The 26653-nt window shown below is 39.5% G+C and overlaps 2 protein-coding genes across 2 annotated transcripts in view; one reads left to right on the forward strand and one right to left on the reverse strand.

Annotated features, from left to right (window-relative positions):
* Positions 1-3019: 3019 nt before the first annotated feature.
* Positions 3020-3775, reverse strand: LOC131999344 (basic salivary proline-rich protein 3-like). The gene has a single exon (XM_059372114.1). The coding sequence runs from the start codon at positions 3773-3775 to the stop codon at positions 3020-3022; it is 756 nt and encodes a 251-aa protein (XP_059228097.1).
* A 75-nt stretch (positions 3776-3850) lies between these two features.
* The window catches only part of SPRED1 (sprouty related EVH1 domain containing 1), a 159632-nt gene continuing 136829 nt past the window's right edge, over positions 3851-26653 (forward strand). The window contains exon 1 of the mRNA XM_059372485.1: positions 3851-3935. Coding sequence (XP_059228468.1) covers positions 3904-3935 — 32 coding nt within the window. The 5' untranslated portion in view covers positions 3851-3903. The remainder of the gene's footprint in view (positions 3936-26653) is intronic.

The following is a 26653-nucleotide window of genomic DNA, read 5'->3' on the forward strand; positions in this document are numbered from 1 at the left end:
TATAGATATTTCAGTATGTTTTTATAGAAGATGAGGACTTAAAAAACCATAATCATAACACTAATACTTAAAAAAAAATCCCTTATTATCATCAATCTCTAGTTGGTGTTTGCTTCCCCGATGATCTCAAATGTAAAAGTATTTGTTCAAATCAGGATCCAGATAAGGTCTCCCATATTGCCTTTGGTCATTCTGTCTCTTGTACTGGTGAAGGTACAGACACTGAGATAGAGCAGTGAGGCCTCTTGAACTTAAGGTAGCTACTGACAGTGAGTAAGACTGAAAGGCCCCTGACCCTTGAACCTGAACGTAGGACCATTTCTGATTGCTTCAGAGGAGAATTCTCTGTTCAGACCAAGATAGTTTACTAAAATGCTGGTAAGATCTTCAATAACTGGGTGAGAGGGGAGGACTAGAAATGTACCTTTAAAAAGAAGGGCACAAATGTGTCCTGAGAGGGGAACGGGGAACACTGGAGGAGAAACAGTTTGGTGATTATGTCTTGGTTATAGGACTGGGAACAATCTAAAAAGTGTGAAGTTGGGCTACTGATCATATATTGCCCCTTTCGGTAAGTAATGTGTGTGAAAGTGGCCAGCACAGTGCCTTGCACAGCACAGCCAAGATGGTTTTCAGATCTCCCAAAGCCTGTCATTGATCCTTTCCCTGATGCAGGTGAATCTCAAGCAGATGCAAACTTCTTCAAAAGAAAAGGAGGCCTTTACCAGTGACCCAACTTTCTTTGTACTTACTTAACCATAATGACTGAGAGCAATCATTTATGGATAAGGCTTGCTAAGGGCCATGTGTCTAGCAAGAGTAGTAACAGAAGAAAGCCCATAGTTATTTATTGAATGAACAAGCAAGGCTGAGTTTAACCTTCCAAGCCACTGCCACCACCTTGTCATGGAGTGTACCATCATATCCATTTTACAAAATCGAAGGAAGAGCTAGAATTTATTGATCTCTTCATCTGTTCTAAGGGTTTCACGTATATTATTAGTTCATGAATCAGCACAACAGCTCTACGAATTAGGTACTATTCTCCCCATTTTTCATGGGCAATGTTTATGTAACCTGTCTAGAACACACAAATGATAACTGATGGGACTTGATTCAAATCTGAGAAGGCAAACTGGGTAGTAGAAGTAGTAGGAAGGAGAGCAGGCCAGTACCAACATTCCCGGAACAGGGTCTTCCCAGGAACAAGATCAAAACAAAACCAAACCACCACCACCACCACCAACAACAAAACGCATGTTCAGGGGTAAAAGAGGTCACCTCTTCCAGCCACCAACACTGCCCCTTCCTCACTCTGAGTAAGGAAATGCTGCTGCCCAAGAAAGAGGCAAGAGTTACATTAAGGAAACCTCAGAAATCAGTGGGCTGGTTTTAGGGACCGCCTGAGAGTCTTAGCTCCTTTACTCCTCATTTATTAAGCAATGTGCAAAACACTACTATGTATAAAACACTACTATGTATAAAACACTGTTTAATAACAGGCCAGTGTATGCGCTCTAGAAAGCAGCAATCCTGAAACCTCCTGGAGACAGATGCCAGGTGAGGAGCGCTGGCTGGTTTGGGAGTTTTCCCCCACTTTCCTCATCCTCAGGAATTGTTTTACCCCTCAAGGTTACAGGAGCAGCATTTACTCTCAGGCCACATAAACCTGAAAATGAGAGAAAAACACCGCACACAAAACTAGACTGATAGCTAGAGAGATGCGTCAGAAACTTAGGACTCAGCCCCCAGAGCGGATGGCGTAAGGCTGACTTTCTAGGTAGAAGGGATGATAGAATTTGCAGAGGCCAAGGCCAGGGGCCGTGAGTTCTCTAGTCCCGCAGACCCTAGACTGCCGGCTGAAACCCCAGCAGGTTTCTGTGCAAAAACCTTTAAAGATGAATGCATACATTGTCCTCTAATAATGCAAAAGTGACAGCTGCCTATTCAATAATCATTCCGCCTCCGTTTAGAGCAGTTCGTGCCACAGAGGCATCTTCTGCGCTATAGTTATGCAACCTCACTCGCAGCGGGAGTTATTTCCTGTGCTTCTGGCTGCGCCAGATTCATGTAACACGCCTACTCTGGGCTTCAATGGAAGTCGTTCTCCATTAACAACCACTCTAGCTTTCGGAGATGAATGCCCTGCACAGCATACCCCTCGCGCTTTAAGAATCCAAGGTATTAAAACTAACTCTAACACACACACAAACACACACACACACACACGCACTCCCGCTGTACATGCAGCTAGGGGACTGCAGCAGTGCAACCAGAGGGACAGCAGGCGGAGCTCTCTTTGTACGGTCCCTCCCTCTAACCCCCACCAACTAAAAATGAACTCATGCCAGTTCCATTCTTCGCTCTGCAAGGAAAACACAGACACACACACACACACGGCAAAACAGAGCAGCCTCTAACACACACACATACGCACACACGCGGCAAAACAGAGCAGCCTCCAATTTCCTCCTTGACCACCCTGTCATTCTAGCCTCCTCGTTCTAACAACCCAGATATTCCAAAGCGAGTAACGGGGTGTAACGGGGAGTAACGCGCCGCAACAATGCAACCTCCCAAGCAGCTCCCCGTGCAGCTCACACCCCCGCCCCCTTTCGCGGCGTGCCAAGAGTTTGGAGCGCGCGCACGCACACCGAACACGGTGCCTGGCGTATCCCTCCGCCTCCCTCCTCCTTTCCCCACTCTGTGGCTCGACAACGATTTGGGAAATGAAGGGAGGAGGGAACTACTTTCCTGAAACTTGCTATGCTGCACACGACTTCGAGTTGCAGTGATTCGCCCGGAGGCCGCAGCTTTTAGCCCTACTCACACGCCCTCACAGCCCGGGTACTGCGCTCGGCAACCGCACCCCGCGTCCGCTCTGGCCCCCGGGGGAGGCAGGCGGCCGGGAGAAGTCGCCAGGGACTACTTCGCCTCCTTCTCCCTTGGGCGCCCCCGGTTCGGGCAGCGGCGGCGGCGGCGGAAGGAGCGGGCGGCGTGAGCGCTTCCGCCGCCCCCCTCACGGCTCCCCTCTGGCGGGTGTGAGGAGCTGGCCCGCCGAGCTGCCGGTGGGCACCGGCTGGTGGGGGACCTGCGTCCGCTCTCCTCGCTCTCCCGCTGCCTCCCGGGACCCTGTCTCCTGAGTACGCCTGCTCTTCTCCGACCCGGGTGGGGGAGATCGGCTTGCCTGCCCTGGCCTCACACGCTCCCCGCCGCCCCCTCCTCCCCCTCCTGGAGGCGTCCCGGCTGGAGCGTGTCTGGAGGAATCCGCCGCCGCGAGGCCCCTCGCCCCGGTCCTGCTCGTGGCTGAGGACCGCCCCGGCCGCCTCTCGGCGCTAAGCGGGCAGCCGGCGGCGAGGTGGGAGATGGTGGGGTGGGCTCCGGCAGGACCGCGCCGCCGCCGCCGCCTGGAGCCTGGGCTCGGCACCCTCCCGCCGGCCCCCACCGAACGGATCTCTGCTTCCTCCTCGCCGCATCCCTGAGGGAAGCGCCGCCTCTGCTCCCGGGTTCTCCGCCCGCCCGCTCCTTCCTGGCCGGACCCCGCCGCGCTCCACCCCGGTGGCGGGAGGAGCAGCTCTCCAGTCAGCCTTCGCAGCCCCTCTGCCCTTTTTCCTTTCCACCCACCCTCCTTGGCCTCCTCGGATCCCTGGGCTGGGCGCTGAGGCGGAGGAAGAGGCTGGGGTCGCCACGGCGGAGGTTGTTGCCGCCACCCCCCTGCGGGGGTGGCCGGGGTTCCCGGCTGGGGGGGCACCGTTCCGGGTGAGGCATCCACCATGGTGAGGCCCCTGAGCCGCTGCACCCGCGCCCCCCCGGCCGCCGCTGCCTCCTGCCCCTCGGTGCTGCTGCTGCTCCTCCGCCTGCTGTTGCTCCTCCATCTCCAGATCGGATCGCGGTGAGGGAAAGATGAGCGAGGAGACGGCGACTTCTGACAACGAGTAAGCGCCTCATTGATCTTGATTAGTAGCCCCCCCCCCATCCTTCCGACCCCTCTGAGACTTGGGTGCCGGAAAGCTTGCAAGCTTGGAGAGTTCGGTGCATCTTGTTCTGGAGATAACATTTGATTTCTTTAGCCATTTAATGGCAGTCCCCCCCCCCCCGCCCCCCTTGCGCGTTCAGTTGCTTACTTCTGGGGGAGGGTATTGAGTGTTGGGGTGGGATGGCAATTGTACGCCTATGAGATGGACTAATGTGGACGGATGGTGGCGGGGTAGAAATTACTTGTTTGCCTCGAAGACCCCTGGCCTGCTCTTTTTCACTTTAGCCTACCAGTCCATATACCCTGAATATTATCCTGCTTCTTTTATAGCTATTTTACTTGGAAACTAATGTGTGGGAGCACCTCCTGCAGCAAACTGCTCTTGAATCTTAATTCGATGAGTCAGTGACTCTTAAATACCGATTAAACCTCCCCCCTTTTAAACTTATGACCTGTAAGCTTCATGTAGAAAATGGAACTAGGGAAACATTTTTAGAATTTAATAACGAAGGACACCTGGAGTGTGGGAGACATTGAACTGTTACGTTTTACCTTTGCGAATGCTGGGCATGCTTTTATCAGGGGCATAGAAGAATATTGAATGTTAATTTTTATCCTTCGGCTGTATTGAGAAACACCGTTTACCCTGGTTTAACAGTATTTACATTGCCAAATGTGTTGATGACTTCATTCATTAACTTCTAGAGTGTCGTGGTTTAAGTTTGTGTTTATTTGGGCGGTTCGTTTTCCAAACGAAATATGTTGCCTTTTAAATATTTTGCTTCAAGGTAACGGCTGCCTGCAAGAATAATGGTGCGGTAACAGTTTTTACGGAGACCGGATTTAATTTCGTGCAGAATATTTGCGTCCGTTCTCTTGTAATTAAGCTCAAGTTTTGTTTATCTTTGGAGGATTGGAAAGAGTTAAGAGAGTTAGGACTAGTCCTAGGATGCATTCCTTTAAATAAAGTGCATTCCTCGAGTCAGACCTTTTTCAGAGAACTTTAAAATCCAAAGCCTAGGCCTGTTTAACATAAAATAGCTTGAGAAATGCCAAACAGCGTTTCTCCTCAGACCTCCACCCCCCCCAACCCCCAACACACTCTTCTGATGAGCGGGTGTGGGAGAAGGTAGATTGCTGCAGTGTCAGTGCAGTCTAGAAGCAGAAGTGGCCGCCATGTTCTCTCTCTTTTTGTGAATCGCCCTCATTTGCATAGCACACTCTTCATTCATAAAAAAATAATTAAACATCCATCACCTTGGACATCTTGAAAGGATTTCCCAGGACAAAGATTCAAAGCCTGACTGTCTGTCTTCTTATAGATTTTCGAGATCAGGAAGTAAGGAGAATTACAAGTTATAGGTTAAATTCAAAAACATACGCACACACAAACAACTACCTCTATTCTCAGAATGTTGACACAGTTATGTGGGAAATATCAGTTCGGGGAGGTGCTGGGATCACGTGATCGCCTCCATTCATAAAATACCTGGCTGTCCATTCACAGTGCAGTGCACTGTCTCACTGCCTTCCGCAGATTAGACCTACTTTGAGAGAGATCAAGAAGTATCTCAGATAACACTTAGTTAGGGGAAAAACTGCTAAAAATCCTGAACGGAAGGACGATAATTTTTACTGGTATCTTTTAAGAAAGTAGACTGGATCAAATGTCAAATTCTGTTTTAGAGATGGGAAAAGACAAATTACCATATTTAAAGTAAAATGTTAATATTTTCTCTCTGGATGCATCTAATAGAAAAATGAGGGAAGGTGAATTGACACATGCATAAAATATATTGTTTCTAAATAGACTTTTTCTAATACTTGTGGGCAGATTAAGGATGCAGGTTTTTCATTAGTGATATTGGTGGATGATACTGCTCTTACACTGAGAATCAGTAAACAATTCCCAGTACTTTTAATCCCAAAGATGTTGGGATTTGAGACACCAAAAGGCAAGTTGAGAGGGTTGCCTTTTTTTTAAACTCAAAAAAATTAAAAGTTTTTGATATAGGTCACCTTGGAGATTACCTCATTCACTGAGACCTTTAGAATTCTGTTTTTTTTTTTTTCACAAATTTCTCCTGCATTATTAAAAAGTTATTCCCCAGGGCTTTGTTATGTTAGTTTTGGTAGAACAGTAAAAAGTATTTTAGCATATGTATTTTTTAATGAGATGTTATGGGGACAAACTCTTGGAGGTTTTATTTAAAAATTTTTTTTTTTAAATTTTAGGAAACGATGTGTTTATCTGGTAATCAGTTTTATTAGAGCCAACATTGTTCATTAGCTAAGCCACAAAGTGTGAACTCCTTTGGAATGTAGTTTTTATTCCAATAATTTATCTTATCTTTACTATATAAATGGTAATTTATTACTTTAATAGAGGTAATTTATTACTTATAGTTGTATATAATAAGAAACAACAAAAGATATATATATATATATATATGTGTGTGTTATGGCAGACACACTTAAAGCCTCAGCATAGTAAAATTCCCCCATAATATGGATTTTATCTGGGCCTTTCATATATATTTTTTTTACCTTCATTTTCCTTTTTTAGGAGCCATAATCAGTAGGAATTTAATTACATTAGAGACTGTTCTTAACACTTAAATGTTATTCACCTGATTTCAACTTTTTTTTTTTTTTTTTTTTTTTAAGATTTTATTTATTTATCTGACATAGAGAGATCACAAGTAGGCAGAGAGGCAGGCAGAGATAGAGGAGGAAGCAGGCTCCCTGCTGAGCAGAGAGCCCGATGCGGGACTCGATCCCAGGACCCTGAGATCATGACCTGAGCCGAAGGCAGTGGCTTAACCCACTGAGCCACCCAGGCGCCCTGATTTCAACTTTTTAAAGACTGAAAATCACCCAATATTTTGGGAAACCAGTAACTTTTTCTAGGTAACCATTGTGGAAAAATCCAGTAAGGCCTTTAGAGGCCTCATTTTGAAATCCTCTAATACATACTATATTACTTGAAATTAGAGTTTGGTGTGGAGAGATAGCTCTCAAAAGTTGATTGTGAGTGTATATTTAACCAATAATTAATGAAGGATCTATTATATATAAGACTTTATCTTATGCAGTGCCAAATTTGGGGAAGGGTTTGTAAAAGTCTGCTTTTCTTTTCCATCCTTCAGTAATAACTGGAACTAACTTAAAGAGTCAATTAAAAAAAAAATCCTTCTTGGAAAAGTAGTAATTTACGATAATGAACAAAATAGTCCTTAAAGGGAGTAAGTAATAATAATTTATTTGTGTATTTGTTTCTCAGATAACAAGTCTTAACATTTGATATACTGTAATCAAACCTTTCCAGTGATGTTGATGATGAATCCTTTTTATTTATTGGCTTTTTACTATGTACCAGGCACTATGATGGCTTTTTTCTGTATTATTTTATGTACATACATGTATACTTTTTTTTAAACATTTTATTTATTTATTTGACAGAGACAAAGAGAGAGGGAACCCAAGCAACGGGAGTGGGAGAGGGAGAATCGGAGGAGTGGTGGAGATAGAAGCAGACAATGTAAGGCTAGATCCCAGGACCCTGGGATGGTGACCTGAGTGGAAGGCAGAAGGCAGATGCTTAACGAATGACTGAGCCACTCAGGCGTTCCCCCCAGAACATAGTTTTTAATGGCATAGTTTTTATGTTCAGTATATAACATACATTAGTTTTAACCAGGCTACTATCGTTGGATATTCTGTTATTACTGAACAGTGCTGCATTTGATCCTTAGCTCCGTCATCATCCAAATCTTACTCTTTCCTTAAGATAGTCTAGGAATGGAGTTAAAGAAGATGTAAATTTTAAGTTTTTTCTGCTATATTGCTCTCTAGAAAGGAAAAATTCACATGACAGTGCTTATGTCTTGAAATATGTGTCCAGTTCTCTTTGAAAACATTTTTGCCAAATTTAAAGGTGGAAATGAAATCCTTTTCCTATTTTTAAAATGCCCTGGGTGGTAAAATAAAATTGATTTAAAAAACCCCAAAACTAAAACAAAACAAAACAAAAAAACCCCCAAACCCCAAAACTTGTTAGGTTTTGGGCAACCAGACTGTTTTTAAATATCATGTTATGAATAGAATTAAAGTGATCATACAAAAGGCTTTTGCAGATAATTTACATAACTTTTAACTAGTTTCTATGTACTATGGTGTAACATAAAGAGCATTGGACTTGGAATTGGGAGATCCCTTTCTGTCCTAGCTGTCACTAATTATTCTGTGATTCTGGACAAGTGCAGCATCTGTGGGTCTCAGTTTGCTCATTTCATTTGAGCAGTTTGAACTAAGCATCATTAGAGGTCCTTCTTGTACTAAATTACCCTGAAATAATTTAGTGATAGACAAACATATGTATTTGTTAATGATTTTTTTGATTAATTTTATTATGTTGTTTTTGACATATTTAAGCAAATGAAAGTCTTCCAGTAGAGATCTGGTAGGATACTGAAGTAAAAGCATGAATTTTGAAGGGCCGAGGTAAAAAATTTGGAGACAATTAGTACATTCATAATCTTTTTTTTTTTTTTAAGAGTTTTATTTATTTGTTTGACAGATCACAAGTAGGGAGAGAGGCAGGCAGAGAGAGAGAGGAGGAAGCAGGCTCCCCACTGAGCAGAGAGCCCGACTCGGGGCTCGATCCCAGGACCCTGGCTGGGATCATGACCTGAGCCGAAGGCAGAGGCTTTAACCCACTGAGCCACCCAGGTGCCCCCATTCGTAATCTTTTAAGACTTTATTATTTTGGGCTTAATAGCCACATGTCTTTGATAATGTATATACCTCACATGTAGAGAACTTTGTACTGTTTTTTTGGTTTTTTGTTTTTTTTTTCTTTTAAAAACTATGGCCCCTGGATGAATAAGTGAGCAAAAGACTATTGGGCTTAAACCAACTTGAGTAGTTCTAAAAGGAATATACTACTTTTAGTAGTTCTAAAAGGAATATATTCTAAAAGGAATAACAAGAGACCAGCTCTCTCATGCTTTACTTACTGGCTAAGAAGTATCAAAAGTCTTTTCATTTGGTTATTCATATTAATCATATTAACCTAAGACTAAGGGATAATTTTACCCGTAATTAGTTTAAGAAGTTAACTCAGATAATGAGTTTTTTCATTCTGTGATAGTTAGATTTAATTCACTATTTATGACAAGTTTTATGTCTGAGCTGCATCTCATTTTATTTTATTTTAAAGATTTTATTTATTTATTTGACAGAGATCACAAGTAGACAGAGGCAGGCAGAGAGAGAGAGGAGGAAGCAGGCTCCCTGACCAGCAGAGAGCCCCATGCGGGGCTCGATCCCTGGACCCTGGGATCATGACCTGAGCCAGAGGCACAGGCTTTAACCCACTGAGCCACTCAGGTGCCCCTGCATCTCATTTTAGAGTTGACAGCCAAAGTCATTACAGATCCCTGAGATGTTTTTATGGCACTCAGTATGGTTTGAGATGAAAAAGAGCTCTTCATGTATTTTTGTTTAAATGTAGTTCATTATTTTTGTTAAAACATAGTTCATTAGTAATGGATTTTAGACCGAGTTATTAAATTGCTTCAGACATAGGGTTCTTAGAATTAAGAGTGTTTTTGCTAATCTCTAATTGAAATTTGTTTACATTCATAATTGACAGAATTTCCAACAAACCATAGCAGCATTAGAGATACTTGTGAGAGCAGTTAGTTTCCCAGGGCTGCTGTAATGTAAAAAAGTACCACAAAATGGATAGCTTAAAACAACAGAAATCCATTGTTTCAATTTTGGAGGCTGAAAGTCGAATATCAAGGTGTTGGCAGGGCCACGTTCCTATTAAACCAGTAGGGGAATCCTTCCTTATTCTGGCTTTTGGTGGTTGATGGCAGTCTGGCATTTTTTGGCTTGCAGCTGCCTGATTGCATTTCCTGCCTTCATCATCACATGATGTTCTGCCTGTGTGTCTCTGTGTCTTCAAGCGGCCATGTGATACCAGTCTTATTGGATTAGGAGCTGCCTCTACTCCAGTATGACCCCCTCTAAATAAATTACACTTGTAGTGACCTTATTTCCAAGTAAGGTCATGTTCTGAGGTAGAGGGTTTGAACACAACATATATTTTTTTAGAGGGATACTATTCAACCTGTAACACCAATAAGTCAGATTTTTTTCCTTATGGTTCAGTTGCTGTTCATTTGTTACAGATTTATTGAAATAGTGCTTTGAGTCATTGTAGGGACGGCTTGCAGGGCCATTCAGAAGAACATGTGACTCTTCATCTCAGGGTTGTGAGTTTAAGCCCCCTTTTGGGTATAAAGCTTACTTAAAAATAAATAAATAAATAAATGGAGTTACAGTTATTAAACCATTGGTAGAGCTTATGTGTATCTTAATAAAGCATGGCTATTGCTGTGTCAAAATTAAAAATATTTTGATAGCTATTTCAGTATAATTGATTCTTTTGTAATCCTATGTATTTTGTTTTAGGCCTTTAATATTATTCTGAGAAGGGGGCCATAGCCTTCAGTCAGTCAAAGAAGACTTGACACAAAAGGTTAAAATCTTCTGCTATAGACAAGAGGCTGAACTCAAAGATAGAGTTTATAAAATTGGAAGATTAAGAAACATGAATAGTTAAAGGAACAAGTCCAACGTAACAGCTCATAGTTCCAAAACAGATCATGGAGGAGAGGAAATACTCAGAGATAATGGCTGAGAATTTTCAAGAAGTAGCAAATCAAACCCAATTCAGTGAACTAAATACGAAACAAAGCTTCATAGTCAGACTGGGTTTATCTTGAGACTGCATTAATGGATCAACATAAGAAAATTGATGTATTTTTATCACATATAAAGATTAAGGAAGAGAAATAATACAGTCTTAAATGCCAGAAGTGCAGTGTTGTCATTCAGTCTCTGTTCATAATATGGAACTAAATGTTTATAATTTATAGATTTATAGTATATGTTCATAAATGTAGATTTATAGTACTTTTCTACTTCCTAGAATTTTAGACTTTATATATATATATATATATATATATATATATATAAGATTTTATTTATTTATTTAACAGAGATCACAAATAGGCAGAGAGGCAGGCAAAGAGAGAAGAGGAAGCAGGCTCCCCACTCAGCAGAGAGTCCGATGGTGGGGCTTGATCCCAGGACCCTGGGATCATGACCTGAGCCAAAGGCAGAAGTTTTAACCCACTGAGCCACCCAGGCACCCCTAGATTTAATATTTCTCATTTAAAAAGATGGTATTGGGTTTGGTCAACTTTAGGATAGCTTTTAGTATAAGAGTTGTGGCATAAAGTCACCAAACTTTTTTTGTTGTTGTGAATTACATTGACTTTGTGAGTTTGGAGTTAGGGGTCAGTTTTGGGTTTGCACTCTTAATGAAATGTAAAAGCATTTCAGAATTTTGGTTGCTTGAATTATATGGATTTTTTTAGTTTTTTTCAGGACAGATACCATTAGTAACTTTCTCTTCAAGAATTTCAGTGCAGTGACATTTGAGTGGCTTCTAGGTACTTCCACTTTTCCTTAGCCCTGGAGATACAAAGATAGGTAAAACCTGATAACTGCTTTCACTATCCAGCAAGGGAACTAGATCCTTCTGAAATGTGATGTGTGTTCTGTATATGAAGTTCTTCAAGGCTTAAGGAGAAAGTGATTATTCCTGGCTGCGGATGGCAGTGTGGGAGTTGTGTGAAGGAAGGCTTCAGAAAAGGTCAAATTTTAGGAGCTGGCCAGAGATAAGGATGATGGAAAGGGAAGGGCATTTCAAGAAAGGAGGGGAAAACAAAACAAGAACAAGCATGAAATGGGAAATGAAAAGTTAGGAGAAAAGTAATAATTTTTTGGATATACTTATTTGCAGGAGTGGTGGGGGAGAACATTATGTAAAAAACTAATGATGTACTGTACTTTGGTTAATTGAATTAAAAAAAAAAAAAGACTGTTGGAGGCGTTTGTGAGAAGTCTAGATTTATGCTTAAGTTTTGTCAGCAACCTTGGGGCAAGGGTGATGGCTAGCCCTGGAGCATGACCCCCACAAGATGAATGTGAAAGAAGCTGCTGAAATTCAGTTTTTGTTTTCTCTTCTTCTGCCCCCCCCCCTTCTCCTATCCTACCCTCTCCTGTCTTGTCATGTCCTTAGTAGGCTCCATACCCAGGCAGGAGCCCAGTATGGGGCTCAAACTCACCACCTTGAGATCTAGACCTGAGCCAGTGGGGCACCTCGATGGCTGAGAGGGTTAAGTGTCTGGGGCTCAGGTCGTGATCCCAGGGTCCTGGGGTCCAGCCCTACATCCTCCCTACATCAGCTCTCTGGAGCCTGCTTCTCCCTCTCCTCCCTTGGCCTGCTCCTCCCCGTTTGTGTTTGTGCTTGTGCTTGTGCTTGTGATTATGCATGCGTTCTCACTCTCTGTCAAAAAAAGAAAAAAAAACAACCCCAAAAAACAAAACCTGAGCTGAGATCAAGAGTAGGGTGCTCAACCAACTGAGCCACACAGGTGCCCCGAAAGTCAGTCGGTCTTGACAAGATGAAAAAATTTATTTTAATTGGTCAGCGATGATATTTTTGAACAGGGTCCTCATTAATCCTTCAGACAGTGCACTGAGTTCAGAGAAAAGTTGTTCTTTGAGCTACCCTTCCTCACCTCCAACTGCAAGTCGTAGGTCAGTAAGGATACTTAATGAGAAGTACCAGCTTAAGTCTTTTCATGTAGGCAGTGCAGAACTACTCATTTAAGTGAGGCAGCGATCCCAGATTTGTGTAAAAAGCTGAATGCTGGGATTCATTTGGGCAGTTGATTGGAGGGAGAAGATGAACTACAGTTGATGAGGAAGATATAATAACCAAGTCAGAACAGCAGGAAATAGTGCATTTGAAACTGTTGAGGATAAGTTTGTGGGGCAGTTCAGATGGCCAGATGATTACTTGACTGGATGTGAAGGGATGAGTAGGAAGAGTGTGGGATGACTTCAGCATTTTAAATTTGGGCCTCTTGGTGCTTTTAAATGAAGTGGAAAGAGGCAGAGGTTTTTATTGGGAAAACATCTCAGTTTTGGCCTTTTAAAACTTGCCTACCTCTAAGCATCAAGGTAGAAGATGTCTCATAAGGTGTATTAAATATAGGTTTGGTATTCCAAAGAAGGTTGAGAGGGTAGAGTTAGAGGTGATGTCTTTGACATATGTAATAGTTGAACCAGGGGTAAATTGCCCAAGAAGAATATTTTAGTAGTGGGAAGATGAATGGTGAGAAATAGCAATGTTTTTAAGAGACAAAAGACAGAAAATTCTTTTTTTTTTTTCTTTTTAAAAAGATTTTATTTATTTATTTGAGAGAGGAAAAGAGAGCCTGAAAGGGGAGAAGCAGACTCCCCAAGGAGGTAGGAGATGTAGGACTTGATCCTGGAACTCCAGGATCATGACCTGAGCCGAAGGCAGTGGATTAACCAACTGAGCCACCCTGGCATCCCAAGATAGAAAATGCTTGATAGGTAGGAGAGTTTGGAGGAAGAGTATTAAAGACAAAATAGGAAGTAATGAAGTAGAGACAGAAAAGAGTACGGCTATACACATTCAGGGGAAAATTGGGAGTTGAGATTATTGTTGAGGTGATGCAAGAAAGAGAAAAAACATTTACAGAAGGCTTGGGTAAAAGGTAGAACAAAGTCTAGGAAAGAGAAGTCTCTCAGACTTTGTTATTGTTTGTCATATGCTGTGCTAGATTTAATCCTAATGACCCATGTGAGCTAAGTATTATCCATACTTTACAGAGGAGATAACTGAGACTTAAGAGTGGTTTAGTAACTTGCCCACAGCCACAAAAGGGAGTAAGTGGTAGAACTGAGATCCAAATGCATTGTGTTTGTACCATACCATATGCCAGTATGTATGCCAGTCAGACTTGATTTTAAAGAAAAAAGTGAGGTTGGAGTGATACATAGACACAAAGAACTGATGGCTGTTTTAAGGGACTGGAAGTTTTGGTAAAGTTAAAGAGCATGTAGAAGTGGGAAAAATTGAAAAATAGATATTGATCAGAAAAGATAGACTCCAGAGTAATGATAGATGAGAGAATATTAAGGTAGAAAAGGTTGTTGCAATAGAGGAGCCAGGATCTGCTAGGATATTTATAGAAAAAGGTTAATATTGGGGTGCCTGGGTGGCTCAGTGGGTTAAAGCCTCTGCCTTCGCCTCAGGTCATGATCTCAGGGTCCTGGGATCGAGCCCCACATCAGGCTCTCTGCTCAGCAGGGAGCCTGCTTCCCTCTCTCTCTCTCTCTCTCTGCCTGCCTCTCTGCCTACTTGTGATCTCTGTCAAATAAATAAGTAAATAAATCTTTTAAAAAAAAAAAAAAAGGTTAATATGGCTGTTTAAGTTGTTAGGTTGGGTGGTATCAGGAGTTGAGGTGGAAAGGAATCTTGAGGCAGCACCAATGTGTTTAATGTGTGTGTGGATTGAGTGACTTAGAGTGCAAGTATGAATGCTGACGTCTGCTTCTACTATTTGAAGAGACTGGAATAAAGGTTTTAGAATTGGAGGTTGAAGATGGAGGGTGCCAGTGGAAGGAGGGCAAGAGAGGGAAAGGTTTAGCTGTGGGAAGAGTTGAGAGTATTGGAAATGATAGGATCTCATGTAGTAAGGGTCTTATCCTGAATAAGGACGTTGGGAACTAGGGATGTTGGGAGTTAGAGAAAGGAAGATAGACATGTGAATAAATTAACCAGATTTGGATTTTAATGAGAGAACGTTAAGGTTTTCTGAGAGGCTAACCAAGATATTGACTGATACTGTAGGGTTTTATCCAGATACCTTATACTGTCTTTGGGAGAAGGTTTTGTATTTTTGTAATCAGAAAGTCCTTTTCAAAACAAAATTCACTAAAATTACAATTTTGTGATTAACTTGGGTCCTGCAGTTACTGGTGACTGCCTCATTAAGACTTTGGCAAATCACATAACATGTCTTTGTGCTTGATTCTCCATCTGTAAAACCAGGATAATATGTCACTACTTCAAGGGATGTTAAAGTAAACCTCCTCCTCCCCCCAACATTTTTTTTGATTAGAGATAAGAGGATATTAAAAAGAACTTCTAGTACTTGAGAAGAAAGGTACTATGTTCATGAAATAATCAGTGCTCAATTTCATTTAGCCTAAGGTAGGGTTACTTTTAAAAAGGGATTACTGGGGCGCCTGAGTGGCTCAGTGGGTTAAAGCCTGTGCCTTCCACTTGGGTCATGATCCCAGGATCCTGGGATCAAGCCCCAGAGCCCCACATCGGGCTCTCTGCTCAGCAGGGAGCCTGCTTCCTCCTATCTCTCTGCCTACTTGTGATCTCTGTCTGTCAAATCAATAAATAAAATCTTAAAAAATATATATATAATTTTTTCCAGGAGGTCAATAATCCTTATTTTTTTTTTTTTAAGATTTTATTTATTGATTTGACAGAGATCACAAGTAGGCAGAGAGGCAGACAGAGAGGAAAGGAAACAGGCTCCCTGCTCTGAATTTAGTCTGTTAAGTTTAATTTGGGCAGCTAAAGGTCTGTAAACATAATGTTCTTTTTAGTCACCAACAACATTGGCAGAGAGCCCAATGTGGGGCTCGATCCCAGGACCCTGAGATCATGACCTGAGCCAAAGACAGAGGCTTTAACCCACTGAGCCACCCAGGCACCCTGAAAAATTGTATTTCAAGTTAAATGTTAAAGAAGGAGCTTTTTGAAAGAACTTAAAATCTAAAAATTCCAACAAGCAAAAAATAACAAATCTATGTTGTGAGTATTTTCTTTTATGTTCTGATCAAAAAATGAGAGAAGAGGTAGCTAGATTAGTTTAACTAGTGTTGGCCAAGATATAAGGCAAAGACCTGACTCCAGCCAGTTTTTTATTTGATACTTAATACAACTAATTACATAAGGAGTATATTTCTAGAGCTTATTAATTAAAGCAATTTTTAATACATGAGTATATTTTGGAAGTATAAATAGCTTTGACATCTCTCTGTCCATTTCAGTGGAAAAAGTTCTCCTTCTCAGAAAAATAGCATCCCATGGAAGATATAAAATCTACTTTTGTGAGAGAGAAGGTAGAGAGGAAGATTTTTTCGGCTTATTAAAGATGTAGACATTTACTTTTTTGCAGCTATAATCAAACTTAAGATTTCTACCTAATAGGTGAGATGGGCTAAATCTGTTAGCAGTTCATTGCTCTGAATTTAGTCTGTTAAGTTTAATTTGGGCAGCTAAAGGTCTGTAAACATAATGTTCTTTTTAGTCACCAACAACTAAAGCAAAAATCTGTTTATATTTTCATGTAGCCTTATTAGCTTATTAATCTGAAACTAATTTATTAATAAAAATAGTTGCTTTAGATACATAATTACTGAAACTTGATTTAGAAAGGAATTTGAAGGTGTCTATGAATCAAACTCTTAAATGAACATAAATCAGGAACTTAAAAATATGATGAAAATTATATGTACTTTTTCTCTTGAGAATTATTTAATCCAAAAACCCAAACTTCATTAACTTAGTAAAAGTTGAGAACATATACCAGATAACTTTAATAACTATATCAAATTAAGGTATTCTTCAACTCCCTATTTTGAACACTTTAAAAAGGGAAGAGAGAGGGGCGCCTGGGTGGCTCAGTGGGTTAAGCCGCTGCCTTCGGCTCAGGTCATGATCTCAGGGTCCTGGGATCGAGCCCTGCATCGGGCTCTCTGCTTGGCTGGGAGCCTGCTTCCCTCTCTCTCTCTCTCTCTGCCTGCCTCTCTGCCTACTTGTGATCTCTCTGTCAAATAAATGAATAAAATCTTAAAAAAAAAAGTAGTTTGACTTATAATTACTGGATAACTTTGAGTCCCATTTTTGCATTTATCCTGTCTCAAATAGATTTAACTAGATAGTAGGAAGAAAATAGTGAAACTGAGCTGAATCCTTGTAATTGACTAGTATGGTCTGAATATTCATCTTCCTGGGAGTCCATGTTGACATCCTAACCCTCAAAGATGATATTAGGAGGTGGGGCCTTTGGCAGGAGCTTACATCTTTTTTTTTTTTTTTTTTTTTATTTGACGCAGAGAGAGAGATCACAAGTAGGCAGAGAGGCAGGCAGAGACAGGGGGGGAGCAGGCTCCCCGCCCAGCAGAGAGCCTGGTGCAGCGCTGGATCCCAGGACCCTGGGATCATGACCTGAGCCGAAGGCAGAGGCCCAACCCACTGAGCCACCCAGGAGCTTAAATCTTGAGCTTGGAGCCCTTGTGCCTTCCCAGTTCCAAGACTCCATAGAGAGGCTTTGGAGAGATCCTAGCCCCTTCTGCCATGTCAGGGCACAAGCAAAAAGGCTTCCGCTATGAACTAGGAAGAAGACCCTGAGCCGACTATGCTGGCGCCTTATCTAGGACTTCCCAGGCTCCAGAACTCTTAAGCAAATTTCTCTTGTTTGTAAGCTATCCAGTCTGTGGAGTTTCGTTGTAGAAGCCTGAATGGACTAAGATACTGACTTTTCTTTGTTTGGGTGAGGACAAGGAACAAGAATTACCTCAAAGAATGAAGGAAAGAAAAAAAAAAAGCACAATTTTCAGTTGCTTTTAGTTTCATACATACAGTTTTTACTTGTTTTAACAGTATATGTACAAATGTTTATTCATTTTCACCTAATATACTAAGAATTTTCATACTTATGCATAGTTTTTTTAGTAATATAATTTTAATGTTTGTAATATTTCATCTAGTTGTACTGTATGTTTACACAGCCATTATCTTATTCATGAAAACTTGGTTTCCAACTCTTTGCCTTAATAAGTAAATAACATTGTAATGAGCGATTTTTTTTTTTTTACATGTAATTGCTTTTTTCTTTTCAATTAATTTCTTAGGATGAATTTACAGGAGAGCAATAAATATGTCAAAGAATATTAAGTTTTTAAAAATTTTGTTATGAATTGCTGCTTCCAAAAATTCACATTTTTTTTAGTATTGTAGATTATTTGTAAATGAAATTCATTCTCAGACTTCTTAGATTCCATTTTTTTTTTTTAGTATCTTGCAGTTTTTTTATATAGCTCCCAGCCCATAATTAAGTGACAGCTAATATTTGAGTGATTGCCAGCATCATCTTAAAATTATCTTGTGGATTTAGTCTTCAACAGCAACTATTTCAACATTGTTATAATTACTGTGCTTCCATTTACAAAGATGAGGAAATGGAGGCTTAGCAAAAAGTTAAAGAACTTGACAAAGATTATATAGCTGGTAAAGACTCCAGAGCATGTACCCCTGAAACAGGCTTTTAAACTTTTGACTGTGACAGTCATAAGTACATAATACATGCATTCATATGCAAACATCATTTCATAGATCAACTTAGACACACTGGGATGGCACAAGAGGATTTTTGAATTTTTTTTTTTAAATTGAGATATAGTGGACAAACTTTGTTAATACATTAATTTCAGGTGTACAGCATAGTGATTTAACAATTCTGTATGTTATGTCATGCTCACCACAAGTGTAGCGACCATCTTTCATCCTGCTCTGCTATTATAATACCACTGACTAGATTCCCTATACTGTACCTATCATCCCTGTGACTTAGTCATTCTGAAACTGCAAGCTTGTACCTCCCGCTCCCCTTTATCCCTGGGCCCATTCCTATTCTGTATAAAAGCATAATGCTGGTCAAGACTTTGTAGTTAAAAATCCCCTCTTCTGGGGGCGCCTGGGTGGCTCAGTGGGTTAAAGCCTCTGCCTTTGGCTCAGGTCATGGTCCCAGGGTCCTGGGATCGAGCCCTGCATCAGGCTCTCTGCTCAGCAGGGAGCCTGCCCCCCCCATCTCTACCTGCCTCTGCCTAGTTGTGATCTCTCTCTCTGTCAAATAAATAAATAAAATCTTTAAAAAAAAAAAATTCCCTCTTCTGAACTACAGTGTGTAAGGGATGTTGTACTCCAAGGATGCTTCTATTGGTACTAAAGATTTACATTTATGTTCAGTTTATTATTTCATGAAAATAAGAGATAATATTGGAAGCATAGAATCCTCAGGGGAGTGCATTTCAAGGTCGAGTTGTGAGGAATTTCAGGGGAATTCAGATTTGAATTGCTGTAGCTCAATTATAGATAATATGTGTTACATCCTTGCTTCTCACATTTCTTCACTGAAGGGTTCCAAATGGTAAGGGAATGCATCCCAAAGCAGTCTTAAAAAGGTATAAAATTATTTTGAAATCTAGCAATCGATTTCAAAGATTTATGTAAATCTTACATTTTAATCAGTACTATAGTCGTATTTCCTGTATGAAATGCTTCTAATTATTTATATTAGATGGAAAGCTTTTTAACTATCATATCTTTGCATATTTATATCCTGTGCCATTATGTGTCTAGCTCATGTGGCACATTCCTGGGAGGAAGTATATTCTGGTGAGAGGCAGCATTTGAGGTACATCAGCGTGTTGCTCCTGGGTGGAGGGCATGATTATATCCTGTAATTATAGTGGCTGCCATTTTCAAACGAGTAGGGAACCTTTGGATCCAGGAAAAATTAATAAAAACTTTCTGAAATACAAAAACAATATACACTGTGGGAAACTGGGAAGACAGTGGGAAATTACCCATTGAAAAATTTTCTTTTCTGCACTTATTTATAGTAGAAGTATTATAAAGGCAACAATATGTAGAAGTGATCTTAACTTTAAAAAAATGTTTCTATAAAAATATTAGGTAGATTATACAGTTTATATAGACAGTGAATTACCTGTATTAGGAAGAACAAAATTTTGCTAATTGGCACTCTAAAAATATGCAAAGCTGCATAGAAAGAAAAGAAAACTCAGATTCTGGTCTCAGTTTTACTATTTACCTATGTGACTTAGATGTTTTAGTGTCTGTGCTAATGAGCACAGTTATCTTTCCCTGTCCATAAATACTTCTTCATGAGAAAATGTAAATAAATAGATGAGTTTTAATTTACTTGGGAAAAGGAGGGTTTTCTAGAGGATTGGAATAGAAAAGGGAAGTAAAGCAGAAGGCACACAGAAAAATAAGAGGTTTTTAGCAAAACCTTAGGGAAAGGAAGAAACCTAGGGGAAAATGAGCCTGGCCCTGTTTGGGAAGCCACATGAAATCTATGTAAGTAGTGTGTTAGCTATGTTATTATATAATCTATATGTTGGGAAGCTTTCTAAAATATCTGCATAGTTAAAATTGGATTGTGAACGTTTGAATGGTTTACCAAATGATTTAGGAAAATTGCTTTTTAAGATACTGTTTGCAGCAAAACAATGACTTCACAAAGATGTTGAGATCATATAGGGGAAGGAGAGAGTTCCTAACATTTTTAAGTTGATCAGGGAATGGTAAATGAGAGTTCATTATACAAGACTCATTATGTTAAAAAGATACCAATATTCTATTATTTGAGCATGTTTGCCTTATTGCTTTATTAATGAAGTTGAGGTAATTTTTAAATTAAATATAATGTAGTATTTGTTTCAGGGGTATAGGTCTGTGTTTCATCAGTCTTACCCAATTCACAGCTCTTACCATAGTATATATGCTTCCCAGTGTCCATCACCTAGATACACTATGTCTCCCACCCTCTGCCCCTCTAGCAACCCTTTGTTTGTTTCCTGAAATGGTGTCTCTTATGGTTTGTCTCCCTCTCTGGTTTCATCTAGTTTAATTTTTCTCTTCCTTCCCCTATGATCCTCTTTCTTGTTTCTCAAATTCCTCATATCAGTGAGATCATACGATAATTGCCTTTCTCTGATTGACTTATTTTGCATAGCATAATATACTCTAGTTCCATCCATGTCATTGCAAATGGTAAGATTTCCATTTTTTGATGGATACATAATATTCCATTGTGTGTGTGTATACACACCACATCTTCTTTATCCATTCATCTGTTGATGGACATCTAGCATCTAGACTCTTTTCATAGTTTGGCTGTTGTGGACATTGCTGCTATAAACATTGGGGAGCACATGCCCCTTTGGATCACTACATTTGTATCTTTAGGGTAAATAACCAATAGTGCAATTGCTAGGTCATAGAGTAGCTCTATTTTCATGAAGTTGAGGTAATTTTAAGAGTTTTCATAGGCTCATATGTTAAAACAGTATTTGGTACACAGTAAGCACTAAGTGTTTGGCAGTATGCATTCAAGGTATGTCTTCATTCTCAACCTTATTTTTTAAGTTTTAAATTCATTCCTCATTTGCAGTAACAACTCTTGTCTTAGTTGTGGAGTGATTCCTGCCTGCTTTAATACATCTCCAGCCTTCGAAATCATCCAACTATAAAGGAATTGTAGAAAAGGAAAATATATTTTTACCACCAGCTTTTAATCCATTGTCTCTCACAGTTCTTTCCAAATGGTTCTATTACTTCACTCAAATATACTTTTTTCTCCCCTAAAATTTTCCTTACTTCCATTTGCTACCATTTCGTCCTAACTAGAATTCTTTAAGAATCTAATCCATCCATCATTTCCAGTGAAATTTCCTGTACTGGTAGAAAGATTTTGTTTGTAAATCCTGTCCAGTATGGGAGCCACTCTGTGGCTCTTTGGCTAATGAGTACTTAAAGTGTGGCTTGTGGGACTGAGGAACTAAAATTTTAATTTAAATAGCCACATATAACTAGTAATTCCTGTATTAGATAGCACAGATCCAGAGAATTTCTAATCTCTCAATCCCAGCAAATTTTTGAAAACAATAACATGTTCTGTGTTCAATCTTAGCCAGTTTATTAAAGAAATATACTACCTTAGCTAGGTAGTAGATAAGCTTCTTCCAAAGTGTGGTATGTAAGATATTTTAGCTGTTTTATAAACATGACCTTAAATGACAAGCTATTCCTTTCTACATCTTTTTTTTTTTTTTTAAAGATTATTTATTTATTTATTTATTTATTTATTTGACAGAGAGAGATCACAAGTAGGCAGAGAGGCAGGCAGAGAGAGATGAGGAAGCAGGCTCCCTGCTGAGCAGAGAGCCCGATGCGGGGCTCGATCCCAGAACCCTGGGGTCGTGACCTGAGCCGAAGTCAGAGGCTTAACCCACTGAGCCACCCAGGCGCCCCTCCTTTCTACATCTTAATTAAGAAAAAAGGTGTGTGTGTGTTTGTGTGTGTGTTTAATAAGGAAGGAGTATTATCAGCCTTAGTCTCTGGTAGACAGCCAATACAGTAAAAGCCAAACTGTATTAAATGTTATAGTTATCATCTATTTATGTCTTGTGATTTGTTGTTGTTGCTGTTGTTTTAAATTGGCTGTAGTGATAAAAAACCTTTCAGGAGTATTTTTTGGCTAAAAATGTGGTACTGCATTTAAGGTAAAAAATTGATGGTGGTAGTGAATGTCAAAACAAATCTGTGGCATACTGATTTAGTGGAAGGAGAATTGGAGTGGTAGAGAATCAGAAGTCCTGCTGTGACACTAGTTTGCTGAGGCAGTCTGTCTTTTTTAGGTGTGGTTTCTTCTGCTTCTTTCTTTGGGTAAGAGGTTGGTTTTGAGTGAGAAGAGATTTGAAAATTTTTAAATTTTCTTGTATAGTTAACATACAGTGTTATATTAGTTTCAGAGACTTATATTTTTAAGTGTACTTTATACTGTAATAACTGATAAAGCATACCATTTTGGACAGAAGCTAAGATATATTAAACACTTTGTATGTCAAACATGCTCTATGTCAAACATGATTTACCTCGTTAATCCTTCACTCCAAAGCCGTTTACACATAACTGTCACTCCTTTTTATTTTTAAATTTTATTTATTATTATTATTTTTAAAGATTTTATTTATTTATTTGACATAGAGAGATCACAAGTAGGCAGAGAGGCAGAGAGAGGGGGAAGCAGGCTCCCCGCTGAAGAGCCCAATGTGGGGCTCGATCCCAGGACCCTGGGATCATGACCTGAGCTGAAGGCAGAGGCTTTAACCCACTGAGCCACCCAGGCGCCCCTTGTCACTCCTTTTTAAAAAATTTTTTGGTGCACAGAATTGGTCTAATCATTATCTTACTTCATACTATCGTCATTGGTTTATGTATGGACCTTTGTAACTTGTTATTTTAATTTTTCATTTACTTGACATATCCTCTCACAGTATAATCCAAGGATCAGGACATTAATGATAACTAACATTTACCTAATAATGTGCTTCTGTCATAATCTCTTGACTTCTTCTTAGAAGTTACTCTATCCTGAGTTATGTGTTTCCTATTCCCTTCCTATTTAAGAAAAAAAGTTGTCATATATATGTATGCTTAAACAAAGGGAATATATTTACTTACATATCAACTCCTGGAACTTGATATTTTAAACTATTTATTTATACTTAATAATACTAAGATTATCCATTTTTTTGGCATGGGTTTTTATTCATTTGTACTGCTGTGTAATATTCCATTGTGCAAAGTGACCACAATTATTTATTTAAAATGTAAATTTATTTTTCAGACTGAAAGATAATCAAATACTTAGCATATTTCATAACACCTGAGTTTTAATTTAACACTCAGGGGGATATCACTGATGGTGTGTAGCTCATGATGAAATCATTTCATCTTATGTATCAGTTTTCTTGTTTTCAGAATCAGTGATACTTAAATTTAACCATCTCTAAATTTTGTGTGTCTAACTACACATAGCTGAAGATACCTGAATTTATTTCCCCTGCTTTTCTTTGGTTGTGATAAATACTCAGCACACCTTAACCCCCCACTCAATCTTTGTATTTAATTGAGGAATAATGGGACATTTTAGGAACAAAAGAACAAAAAAGTAGATGTTTCAAATTGGTGAGTGAGGAGAAATAATGAAACCCAGAAGAACTAGATTCCTGCCTCCCTCCATCAACTTTAATTTTTAGGAATCCTTTCTACTCTTCTTCCCCAGCTCTGTCTTCTAAATCAAGCCCTGGCTTTTTATTAACACTCAGTGTAAGATCAGTTTGGGGAATAAGGAAATGAAATACAGTTTATCTAATAAAAATTACAGAATGATTTAAGAAAAGTAAAAGTAAGTGCATAATTTGGAATAAAATCAGTAAATAAAAACTAATATCCAATTCCTTTTCCATTTCTAAAAAAGTTCAGTGTGAGGAAGTCTTTATTTAGTATGACTAACAGTGAGAATCATGATTTCATATCGCCTGTGAATGGCAGCAGTACTGAGATATGTAAAAATTTTTAGTGACAGAAGTAAAAGACATCTAGAATAAAGGTCAAAACAAGAAAAGGACATTTTAAGGGGCCAATAGATAATTTAATATATTTGGCTTTTATCAATGTGATATACTGTCTCTTGATTTCTCTATAACCAAATTATAAAAGATAATACAACATTAACAACAATAGTTGGTCTTTGAATGTAAGGAAGAAATAAGATGAAGCTTTCTCATGATGAAAATTTAAAGTAACCTGGGTGGCCCAGTGGTTTGAGGCCTCTGCCTTTGGCTCAGTCATGATCTCAGGGTCCTGGGGTTGAGCCAGGCATCAGGCTCTCTGCTCAGCAGGGAGCCTGCTTCCTCCTCTCTGCCTGCCTCTCTGCCTACTTGTGATCCCCATCTGTCAAATAAGTAAATAAAAATCTTAAAAAAAAATTTAAAGTAAATGCAAATGCACAAAGGCATTTTATACAAGAGTTTATATTAAAGAATAATCCATTTATTTATTTATTTATTTTAAGATTATTTATTTATTTATTTGACAGAGAGAGAGAGATCACAGTAGGCAGAGCAGCAGGCAGAGAGAGAGAGGGGAAGCAGGTACCCTGCTGAGCAGAGAGCCCAATGTGGGGCCCCATCCCAGGACCCTGAGATAATGACCTGAGCTGAAGGTAGAGGCTTTAACCCACTGAGCCACCCAGACACCCCAAAGAAAAATCCATTTAAATAGATGACATTTTACTCCTTTTAATAGATGATTGATGCAGTCAAATGACAAAATGCATTTGGAATACTGAATATATTTGATTTAAAGGAAACGATGATAAAAATCATGCTTATAATTCATTTTAGCAACTTAGCATGATGATTCTGGTGGCGATTAATCAAATGATTCCATGATGATCTACACAACAAAAGAGTATAAGAACAAAAAGTGACAGTTACAGTATAGCTTTAAAATGCTTTATGAATGTTAATTTTTGTGATGTTACTTATAGTGATCGATCAAAGTACAGAATGCACCTTTGTAATTTTTAAATTTCTTATATTGTAGGGTTTTAAAAGGTGATTTATTCATTTAATTTAGAGAGAGAGAGAGAAAGAGAGCTCCTGTGCATGCTGGAGTAGCAAGAGGGAGAGAGAGAGAATCTTAAGCAGGCTCCACACTGAGCACAGAGCACTGAGCACAGAGCCCTACTGGACCTTAATCTCAGGATCCTGAGATCACGAATGAGCCAAAACCACGAACCAGATGCTTAACCAACTGAGCCACCCAGTTGACCCTTAAATTGTAGTTTTTCTATCTGTATCCTCTCTGCATACTATTTTGAGAAGTGTCAAAATAGTTGTCTGTTCAGTAGTATAACATGGAGAAAGGAGTTACACCAGGAACACCTGGGTGGCTCAGTCCGTTAACTGTCTGCCTTTGGCTTTGGTTGTCATCCAGGAGTTCTAGAATAAAGTCCTGCATGAGTTTTCTTCATCAGCAGGGATGCTGCTTCTCCCTCTGCTTGTTGATCCCCCTGCTTGTGTGTGTGCTCTCTTTCTGACAAATAAATAAAATGAAATGTAAAAAAAAGGGAAGAGTATACCACTAAAATGCATCTAATCAGATTTTATATTTACACCCCTCCATAACCTACAACTTGAGGTACTTTCTTGATCATAATATTAAAATTAAATATTAGAATTAGTATCCACTGAAGCTAATAAAGATGAGAATCATAGACAGTAAAGTTAGTAGGATTGTTACTGATCAGGAAGTTCAGTCATTTTTGATTTTTATTCTTCTCTAGCACACACTGGAAAATAAATATTTTTTTAGTTCTTTTTTTTTCTTTCCAAATTTTTATTTAAATTCTAATTAGTTAATATATAGCATAATTTTGGTTTCAGGAGTAGAGCTGAGTGATTCATTCTTACATATAATACCCAGTGCTTATCATAGCAAGTGCTCTGCTTAATGCCTGTTACCTATGTAGCCCATTCCCCATCCACATCCCTCCCATCAGTCTTCAGCTTGTTCTCTGTTGTTTTCTCATGGTTTGTTTCCCTCTCTTATTTTCCCACCTTCCCTTATGTTCATCTGTTTTGTTTCTTAAATTCCACATGAGTGAAATCATATGGTTTTTGTCTTTCTCTGACTTATTCCTAGCTCTATTCATGTCATTGTAAATGGCAGGATTCCATTCTTTTGATGGCTGAGTAATATTCCATTCATCAGTTGATGGACATTTGTTTGGCTGTTGTTGATAACGTTGCTGGAAACATAAGGATACATGTACCCCTTTGAATCTGTAGTTCTGTGTCTTTGGGTAAATAGATAATAGTTCAAATGCTGGGTCATAGGGTGGTTCTGTTTTTACCTTTTTGAGGAACCTCCATACTGTTCTCCAGAGTGGCTGCACCAGTGTGCATTCTACAGTAGTCCAAGAGGATTATCCTTTCTCCATATCACCAGTATCGCGTTTCCTGTGTTAATTTTAG

Source organism: Mustela nigripes, chromosome 13 (assembly GCF_022355385.1).
Source record: "Mustela nigripes isolate SB6536 chromosome 13, MUSNIG.SB6536, whole genome shotgun sequence".
Taxonomy (NCBI): Eukaryota; Metazoa; Chordata; class Mammalia; order Carnivora; family Mustelidae; genus Mustela; species Mustela nigripes.

Bases quoted from the DNA above. Each gene is read 5' to 3' on its own strand.
- LOC131999344 (XM_059372114.1), bottom strand. From the start codon at position 3,775: ATGGTGGATGCCTCACCCGGAACGGTGCCCCCCCAGCCGGGAACCCCG.